We start from the raw sequence: 10,754 nt of genomic DNA on the forward strand, positions 1-10,754 counted from the left end.
ACACAGCGTTGCAGTTGGATGGCTTTGTGCCCCACAAACTGGAGACAAAGCACTGTGATTTCTGCATTTTCTTGGCTCTTCCATAGCTCAGAGAGAGAGGGAGGAAAGCCACTTTCTCTGCCCTTCTGTCTCTTTTGCCAAGATCACTCAGATTCTTGGCCATGATCAGAGAAATATTTTCTTTACAATGTTCAAAAAGTGCTGAAACAGAATATGAAAAGTTTTCCTCTTATGAAAAACACAAACAAGTTCACAAGTTGCTTTTTTAGTTACAGACAGTCAGTTCCAACACAATGCAGAAGCAGGTTTTGAATTGCAACCTTTGGCTTAATATCTGTTTTTCAATTGTTACTGGATTTGCAGATGGCTACAATGTTGTCTGTGGAAGTCATGTAGCATCTTCTGCTGAAAATGAAGAAAGCATACAGGAGCAGAACCAAAAGGAAGGAGAAGAATGTCTTGATACCAGCTCCAGCCAGAAGAAAGAGATAATAACATGGTTTCACTTAATTCGCTACCACAATTATATTAAAGGGCTTTGTCACACAGACCTATCTGGTAGGTTTTTTTTCCTTCTTTCTGGAAAACTGCTGTAGATGACATACTGTTCTTGTGGGCCTAAGTTATCTTAATGAACATTACTAAGCATTTGAGCTAGAAGCCCAGATGTTATGTATTTGCCTTATTTCATTACAAACCTAGACAGAAACTTTTAAACAGAGCAAAAATCTATTACTTTCAGGGCTGGATATAGAAGTGATGCTTTGATAACTAAGAATCAAACTAGACTGTACGCACAGGGACTTGCTTGAGGCTTCTGTAGTAGACTTCCTCTGGAGAGAAACTTAGCAACTCTGAACTAATCATTGCAGAGAGGGCTGGAATTTTTTTCTTGTAGCATCATGTGAAAGTGCTATACCTCACTACAGAACTGTAAGGACAGTAAGTGTATATCTCATCTGCAGCTACTGTTGATGCAGCCTAAAGAGTTGCTCATCAACCACCGGCTGACTGAATCTGACTGAGCAAAAGATCAACTTTCATGGTCTTGACTAAGTATGCCTTTACTGTAGTTAGTGCTTAGAAGTCTAGTGAACATTCTCATGCTTACACATCTAAATTTAGGTTGCTAAATGTCAAATATGCAGTTACCTCTTTACCTCATTATATCTAGACAGAGCTTTGTTCAGTATCAAGTCTCCAGTGAAAATCTGCAGTATAAAAACTACGGTGATACTCAAGGACAATCAGTATAATTGTTGAAATGTGTTTATTTGCTATTGAATTGATTTATATAATGATATATTTTACTGTATTTCAAAAGGTATGAATTTACTTTTTAAAAATTTACTTGTAAATGGCAAATGGTAACATAACAAAAATAATCTCTTTTCAAAGCTGCCCATAAATCAGGCCTCGGATCATTTTCCAGAAAAGATGGACACTTCAATTCTCTTTTTGACACATGGATTGTTCTACGCATCGCAGAAATGCATTCCTTTCTCAAAAACCATTTATTTGAATATTCAGTGTGTTGTCTTGAGAAATCCCCAGAACAGCTACGAGATGTGCCACATGGTTGTCCACCTGATTCTTCAGAGGTATTTGCTGTTCTCATGGATTTTTCCAAATTATGTATTACAATTGCATTTTGTAACTGTTCAGATTCTTGCAAGTTCCAATGGTGATATTTATGGCAGCAATACTGAGGAAAGGAGTTCATTGTCCAGAAGGTATATTTTCTCAAAAATTGGTGGAGCCCTGTATCTCAAATTTATTTCATGTTTGAATTTTTCACTTACTATCAGTGGGCTGGAAAAATCAGTCTTTTCTGGCTTGCAAACAGCCTATCTGCATTCAAATATACAAGCAGCCCAGACTATGCCACTGAGTGAAATATCAAACTGAAATTCTGCCATCTATGCTGACCATGGCATATGTATTGAACACTGAATGAGAAAAGACTTGGAAAAAAATTATTTTTAAACTGAATCTTCCAAGTTTCTCCATTCCTCTTCTCATATTAATAAGCCTCTTAATAATAAAAAAAAAAATAAATGGCATGTTACTCTCTATGGTTTATTTTCTACATACTGTGCTCAGAGATAGATGGAGGCAGGGGAGCCTTGCAAATTGAGCATTTTTTACTTTATCAAAATGAATTTAAATGCTTTTTGAAAGTAACTCTTCTAGAGTTGGTGAACTTTCTGCAGTGCAGGACAGCATATCATTACTCATTTCCCAACAAAGAGCTGACTGTGCCACTGAATAAATTGTAAATATATGGTATGTGACATTTGTAACAGCCGTCGTATATCAAAAATTATTTTACTCTGTCTGCTCTTCTTTTGACATAATTAGTATTACACTGTCCTGGAATAATAAGCTTCAGAGCTCACTGTCATGTTCGTGACAGGTGCAAGCTGCATAATCGTGTGTTAGCTTCACTGCTGCAGACAGCTAACAAGCATAAAGCTCTGACTTTTTTTTTAAATTCTAAGCTTCATTGATTTTGATCACAATATTTTTAGAAGCTTTAACTATTCAGAAAACTGTAGAAGTTTTTGCTTTTTTTTAAATGTTACTGTAATTTGATACTGGTATTTTTAACAATACAAGTAATTTTTGAAAGAATAAATTTTATGTACAAAATTGTTTCACTTACATGTGTCTTGTAACTGTTTTTGACTCAAACTGTTTTTTCACTTCTAATGAACACAGAATGTTAAGATGTTTACAATTGAAATGGTGTGCCTGTGGCATTTTACATGCATTGGTTTTTTTTCCTCCACTCCATGATAGCATGTAGGAATGGAAACACTTAAAGTAAGTCAGCTTGCTGTTCTCAGTCTTTCAAGGGGGTTGAAAATAGTTGTATGCAATTCAGCAACCCTCCAGTTTGACAAGAGAACTTAAAACATCTTTCCTCATAAAGAGTGAGTCTGATATAAATAACAAAAGATGCAGTTCTGTGAAAAAAGGAAGTCTGCCACACATTTCAGAAAGAAATGTATATCATCAAATGAACTTTCAAGAATTTTGAGGGATATGTCATAGACGATATTGTTTTACCTCCATATAGATGTATGTCTATTCCTTATAATTTTATTAACTTCCTATGGTTAGCAGGATCATGGGTGAGTCATTGCCAAAACTAAAATCTAAGATCCTGGGTACAAATTATTCTTGTTCTAGGTGTTCTTAGCACTACTCATGCTAGGCTATAGGATGTGGCCACTGTTATCACTGCCTTAGTATTCTCAGTCTGTGTGGCATGGATCAGCCCCAGTTAGCTGTATAATGCCATAATGAAGGTATATCTGTGTGCTCAAATGCATGACTTTAGCATGCATATCTCCATCTTAATCTTCACTTCATAAAGCCACATCAGTTAAGATTAGGTTAGTGTTAAAAATCCATCTTCCACTCATTTAGATGTATTGCCTTATGTCAGTCATGAGCTGCGTTTTCTGAAAATGAGTTGGGTAAACTTCTCCAGGCTTTTTCAGCAATGAATATTCAAAGTGTTCAAAAAACAGGACTAATGCCCCAGGCACGTGTTTTCATATTTTGGAATCAATGATGGTGGCACTATGTGTCCAAAGATAACAGTGTTCCCTCAGAATGACATTTTTTTAGCCTCTTCTATTCTTTGCAAATCTGCAGAACACATTAAAAACTAGAAATGGCACTGTGCAGCCTTTAAATAAAATCTTCAGCAATTTTTAAAAGCTTTTATTCATAAATGAATGTTGGTTGACAGTGCTCCTCCGAGTTGCTTCCTTGGTAAATGATGTCCAAAAAATGTCTACTAATCTTCCACATGTATCTCGGTAGATAATAATATATGAAAAATCTTCACAAATTAAATGGCTTTGTTAGTTGTACAGCTAATGAAAAAAAGTTAAACATAAATAAAACATCAGTCTGGCATTCAGATCAGTATTTTAATTATCAACATGTATAGCAGCCCAATTTCTTTCTCAGCAATAACTCTTGTATGCTATTGTATGGTGAGTGCGTCAAATCTTACTTTTTTAGTTAAATGGATAAAACCATGAGGAAAACAAGTCAAATATGACAATCACAGATACTACAGCTGTTTAAGTCAGCCCAGAGTTCTTTTGCATTGCCATTAGAAATATCTCTTCATGTGAACTTTACAAAGCTTTCACTTGGTAAAATGAACACCTTTTAAAATTACCTGCTTATCTAAATAAACATATATTTGTGCAGGACTGAAAGTCATACTGATTCTTAGAAACAGTAGATTATTATAAACAAATGTTACACCAAAAAATTGTTATTGTTATTATTTTGTATGTGTGTGTTTCAGGCATCTCTTGAAAATTCTGGAATTTCACCAAAGGCCTCACGTGTGAAGATATCTTCTCTGGTTTCTGTCATCACAGAAGCAGACAGTCACACGGAGAGTAGGGCAGCAAATGCTTCAAGTAAAGAAATTAGCATTCAGTGGTATATTCCTTCTCTGGCAAAGCCAACCAACGATACAGAGACTAAGGTATAACTACACCAAAGCAGTTCCTTATGTATTAGAACAAATGAAGTCTCATTTCTAATCAATACTGTGCCATGACCGATCAGCTTTTTAACTGAATTATCCCTATGTCAATTGTCAAGCTGGACAGCAGGGAGCTATTAATTTACTCTGACACGAAACTGATATGCAGGACACAGAATGCCCTGACAGTCTTTTGGCGACAGGACACAGAGTTGATGTAAAGCCTCCAGGCTCTTGCCTTTTGCAAGACATTGAAGACTTTAAGACCTCCACTTTGTTAAATTTGGTTGACATCACCCCTCTGTGGAATTTGATTGAAAGTTAAAGATATTCAAACAGCAGTGTTCGATGGGAGGCTGGCAGAAAAGCCAAGGTACAGGTATACAGAGAAAAAAATAGGGTTTCTTGAACCTCATTTCCCTAAGAAATCAGATTCTAAATGAAAGACAAGACGAACTGCAGGTTCATATGGAAATGAGAGACTGGGAGAGGGAAGTTGTGCTGTCTTTAAACAAGGGAACTGCATGTAGATGCAATTTCTGATACTCACATTCTCCAAACATTTTGGCTTAGCAGATCACTGTCAAAATTTCTACTAGATCCTTTTCATATCTGCTAGAAAGCTAATAAAGCCATGTGAAGTTAGGCAAAAAATGTCCTATTCCACATAGTTTTCTAAGTTACTTGGGCCTTACAGATCAGTAGAGATCTAGAGACAACTTTTGAAAATACCTTATGAACGCCATGTTCTTGACACTCTCCATATAGCCAATATATTCAGCTACTGCTAGGAGCATACATTTAATCATACAAAAGATTAGTTCAGTGAAAGAATAGAACATTCTGGTTCATCTTGTGCTCTGCTATTGATACTGCTGTATTAGGCTGGTGAGTTACGTGGAGTTCATGGATTTAATTTTAGTATGATGACAGCCATGCACAAGGTCATATGGGAAACATAAATAATTGTCCTTTGGAAACTCAGTAAAAGGTCTCTGTTCAGCCTACTTGAAGCAGGAACTTTTGAACTGAATGTAAGTAGGATTGATTGACTAGGATCAGGAGTGGATTGAGATTTTAATGGCGACTCTATTGAAGCCGTATAAATTATATCCCTTAATAAATTGCTTTAACATCTATAAGAAACTGAGTGTAGAACAAAATTCAGAGGATCTCAGACACTGGCTTTTTTTGAAAGTCAGTCATCTAAATCTTTATCAGTATGCTGAATTTGATAGTAATTATGAGCCAATATCACTGAAATAGCTCAGGTCTTCTATGCTATACTACATCATAGGTTACCTATTCCATCTCTTTTACAGATTTTGCTGCTTTATGCTTATAATACAGAGCCTGTCAAGATCAGCAATGTCACGTTTTTCAGTTCAGTGTCTGTGTTTTCAGGTCAGTTGTGGATTCCATTAGCTAGGTAAGTAATCACTGACTTTGTCCTGATATTTCATGCCATATTAAATATCAGACAACCACTTAGGACTAGAGAAGATAAAATACAAAATATTGAAGAGCTGTAAGTCTTTTAAAAGCATTCATTGCAGCTTTTCGGAGATTTTCTCTATAAAAACCGTAAGATGCACGCTGCATTAAACCTGTCCAAAAGTGTCATCAGACTATTCTAGTCTTTTAGTTTGGTTTCTTAAGGAACTGAGTAACATATGTTAATTATATTACACTACCTGAAGAAAATGTTAGTAAATTTAAGAACTAGTCTAAGCAGTTGCTATCATTCTCTCTCAGGATCAGCTACTGTCTTTTTCCCACTCAACTCTCAGTCTGCAAGAATTTTTCTCTGTTGTAGTCCCATATTCAGCCCTTATTTAATATCTGATGGCATTTTTCATGACCTCTTCCTTGTCATTCATTTCACTTTTGGAACTGTTCATCCGATGGAGAGGAAGGACTACTGGGACAAGAATTAACTGCAGTCTCTGCCACCTAGCCAACCCGCTGCCAACACAGCTTTTGCTGATTGAATGAGGTTGCTTTATTCTTAGAGAGGCTTTCTTAAAATGCTGCTTCTTACCATTTTAATATGTTTAACATGTTCCATATTTCCACTCCCTTTAGTGGAAATTTTATTGTAGAATTTTGAGATCAATCTTGAAAGAAAGCCTAGAATGTAGTCAATGAATAATTAAAGCTAGGCCAGTTTAATTACAACCCACTGACTGATAACAACAAATAAAAAAATCTTGTATTTCAGAATTAGTTCTTTAAGAGAAGAATTATCTGAACTGAAACATCAAGTCGAGATGCTGATGCAAAGTTCGGGAAAATCTTCAGCTGCAGAACCTACAAGTTTTCTTGAACAAAATGAAACCTTGAAAATAACTCCTTCAGAAAAAGCTGAAATGAATATTGCAGAAGTGCATCTCGATGAAAAAACAGAAGTATGTGAGAAGAGTTCTGCTCTTAAATATGTCTGACAGTTTTATTTAAAATGTCTATTTTGGGAAAATGAATGACAGGTAACTTGGTACACAGAAGATTAAATTTGCCTCACTCTTTTCAAGAAATGCTGAAATATTTTCACTTTTCATTTATTATTTTACTTTTTCTTCTCCTTGCATACTGCTGGGTGCTTTACAGAAATACCAGGCGTGTTCAGCCTTCCCCTTGAAAATACAGGCTACATCTTCAGGCACAGAAATTGGAAAATCGATGCCTAATTTAGAGCAATTTACATTTGAAAATGCTTGGCACAGTGTTAAATTAGCACGGAGATCAACCCAAAAGTGCTTTTTAAAAATCAGTTACGCATCTTCAATGCAAAATGGGCAGTGATGTTTTCTGAAATAGGAACCTCGTAATAACACAACTGAGAGTGAAGTACAACTGGCATTGAATTTATTTTCATTTTCTCTATGCCACCTTCCTCTTTTTTTATTATTAAAAAGGTTGAATGTGTTCTGCAACCAAATAACTCCCCCAACATACATACACAAAAGATTTAATTTCAGAATTTTCCATGTGGTCTCTTTGAGATAATGTCAATGGAATAGAATGTTGCCACAGCATAACTGCTGCTTGATAAATGCCAAGGCAAAATAGACGTTTATTTTCAAAGTGAGAGACATTTATCATGTGACAGGATTCTCTTTATATCTATTATATGAGATGATTAATGATGTAGAAGCTGTCATTTGGTCTGATGGATGCTGTGAAACAGGGACAATTGTGCACTGTGCCATTATTACGAAGCTGTATTTTTACCAGCTTGGAGAACAAATGATGTTTTGGCCAATCACAGCATATAGTGTTTTCGGGAGACTAGACAGAGCTGTCTTTTAGTGGGTATTTTTGACTACCTAAAGGTTTTTGTTCAATCTTTCATTAATATGTCAGTAATTGGAGAAGCAGCATTTCAAATACTAATAAGATTGACATGCCATGTATTAGACATGTATGAATAATGTCAGAGTGTTTATAACATCTTCGCCGAACGTGTAGCAAAAGTATGCTCACTGGATTTAATATCTGAGCCAGGGGCAATTTTGCCTGAGTAAAAACAGTTAGGTTTGGGCACTTGTCTTTGAACAACACATATATCTATATATAATGTATATATATATACACATTATTTCTGTTAATTAAGCTAGAATAAGGTAAATCTTGATTGTTCTGAAAATTTTTGTAGAGCCAAACCATCTGTTAGCTTAGCAGAGAAGACAGATAGTACAGCCATTTTTTTCTTGTTTATTCCATTAGGAAATGGCTATAAGGTGCTTATCTGAAGTCAAAGCTCTGCTCTCTGCTGTTCCAGTCCTGACCTTGCCATTAACTGAGGTATGCTATTCCCTTTAATAGTAAAAATATGTTTTCTAAAGTAAAAACAATTATTCAGCTAGCTTTCTGTTCTTCCTCTATCTTTACAAATAAAATATAAATGTGCATGATTACCAACTGTGAATATCTTCACTGTTAAAATCACCTTTTTATACATACAAAAACACATTCGAAATTAATCTCACTCACAATGAATTTATCTAGTTTATCCACTATTCTCTGCTCATTGTTTACATGAACTCCATTGAATTTCCATGATGCAATTGCTCAATGCAATTTACTTCCATTCCTGTGTTTTTGCAGTTATTCAGATTTTCCATCTCCTTTTTTTTTTTTTTTGCCTCTTTGATGATACATCCTTAGAGACAGCATGCCATTTTTGGTCCATTCTGTTGAGTTCATACTGTTACTTGAGTGTCCCAGAGTAGTCCATGGGAAAAGGAGACCTGGCCCATAGCAGGCAACAATTTTACTCGGTGTTCTTGGCCATCACAGAGCATCAGTAGAGGAGCAGAGCTGTCAGGGCTCAAGGAATGCCAGGGAAGATTTTTAAATCCATAATGCATGATCCCACCCGAGTAATCCTCAGATATCTTGCCTGTAATTGTTCACAATAGAATGATAATAGATAAGGTTTCAACTTAGTATTAAGTTCATTAACTTAGTATTAAGTATTAAGTTAATTCAACTTAGTATTACTTAGTTAGCTATAGAATATTTCTATGTACTATTAACAAACTTAAAAATGAGTTGAGTCATTACTGAGTCTTCTTTGCAAAGGGTGGAAACCTCAGCATGGGGATATGTATGCTGTAGTGCCCTTTGTTTTCAAACACAAGGGAAAAAACAGAAAAAACATTGCTCATATGCAGTTTTACATCAGTTTTTCCACACTGTGCACTTTTTTTTTGTTGTTGCTGGTGTTCTGTGAATTAATTGGACAAAGTTGGTTCTAATTCGTGGTATTTGTTTTCTCATTTCCTCAGCTGTCACACTTTAACTTCTGTCATGTTTCCAGTTTCTCCTCTTTGATTCTCTTTTTTTCTCTTCATGTGTCTTCTGGTGTTTTTGATTCAGCCCTGAGTTACATTTCTAAGGGGAAATGTGCCTTTTCATTGAATTATTCATTTAAAATTATTTGACTGTTCGTGTTCTAAGAATAAAAATTGATTCACTGGCTTGTTTTTAAAGCCAGTTAATGAATAGTGATATCCTTGAGGGAGATAATGAAGTATTATGCTTGGGAGTTTCAATTTTAAATGTTTAAGGCAAATTTCTCAATAAAATAATTGCATTAAAAATTAACCTCCCTAGATAGTCTCTTCCAGTGTTTCTCTTCCTACAGTTTTTATTAATATCTTAATAATCATTTCTGTTGTAAAATCAACTAAATAGCTCTACTCCATGTCTGATGGGCACACAAAATAACTTATGAGTGCTCACTGTTTACTGGTTACAGCTAGTTCGATTCTTCCAATTTCTCAAACTAGGAAAAACCTTCCAAATAGCTAATCATTCTCTCTGCTCTTTTTCTGATATTTTCATTTTACCTACAGATGATCAAAAGAAACTTTGTGAGCTAGAAATTTCCTCCTCTTAATCCTAAGCTTCTACTTTCAAGGAATAAATGTCAGTAACCACAAACTTATACGGAGGCAATAAGCATTTCTAACTATTTATTTGGTTGTAGTCCTTTAGTATGAGATATTTGAATGTTATTATGTTATATATGTGTACTTTCCAGTAGCTATACACTTAATGAAGTTATTTATTGGGTATTTATTTTCCTGTTTTTCAGATCCCATTTGACATTACTTGGCAATCAATAGCAACTTTGGAAGATATGTTTGATCTTGCAAATGGATGTACAATAACTGAAGAAAGTCTTTTCAGTTGGATTGTTTCTCTTTTCCACTAAATTTTGTTTTTGCAATAACTTAATCAATTGCTGGCTGTTACATATTTTGACTTTGGTGTTAACAGAAGGTTTTGAAAGTTGGAGATTGTCTTGGCCAGAGTGACCATGAAATGGTGGAGTTTGCTATTCTGGGTGATGTCAAGAAGGTGACTAGCAAAACTGCTACCTTGGACTTCCGGAGGGCAGACTTTGACCTGTTCAGGATGCTTGTTGCAAGGGTCCCTTGGGACTTGCTTCTGAGGGGTAAAGGGGTCCAGGAAGCCTGGATGCTCCTCAAGATGGAAATCTTAAAGGCACAGGAGCAGGCAGTCCCGGAGTCCCGTAAGTCAAGCCAGAGGAGAAAAAGAACAGTGTGGATGAACCAGGAACTTTTGTTGAGACTCTGAGAGAAAAAGAGAGTCTATGTCCTCTGGAAGATGGGACAGGCTAATTGGGGTGACTACAGAGAACAGGCCAAGATTTGCAGGCAGAAAATTAGAAATGCTAAAGCCCAGCTTGAACTTAGACTGG

At 35.7% G+C, this 10,754-nt stretch overlaps 1 protein-coding gene across 1 annotated transcript in view; it reads left to right on the forward strand.

Moving 5' to 3' along the window:
• CFAP54 (cilia and flagella associated protein 54) overlaps positions 1–10,294 on the forward strand; it is a 101,191-nt gene extending 90,897 nt beyond the window's left edge. Inside the window, exons 63-69 of the mRNA XM_065741241.1 lie at positions 364–558; positions 1,399–1,601; positions 4,337–4,522; positions 5,845–5,951; positions 6,744–6,930; positions 8,249–8,326; positions 10,125–10,294. Of these exons, the coding sequence (XP_065597313.1) occupies positions 364–558; positions 1,399–1,601; positions 4,337–4,522; positions 5,845–5,951; positions 6,744–6,930; positions 8,249–8,326; positions 10,125–10,244 (1,076 nt within the window). The 3' untranslated portion in view covers positions 10,245–10,294. The remainder of the gene's footprint in view (positions 1–363; positions 559–1,398; positions 1,602–4,336; positions 4,523–5,844; positions 5,952–6,743; positions 6,931–8,248; positions 8,327–10,124) is intronic.
• The last annotated feature ends 460 nt before the right edge of the window (positions 10,295–10,754 follow it).

This window comes from Cyrtonyx montezumae, unplaced genomic scaffold, assembly GCF_038088225.1.
Source record: "Cyrtonyx montezumae isolate F1298 unplaced genomic scaffold, pur_monq_1.0 scaffold_3, whole genome shotgun sequence".
NCBI lineage: Eukaryota > Metazoa > Chordata > Aves > Galliformes > Odontophoridae > Cyrtonyx > Cyrtonyx montezumae.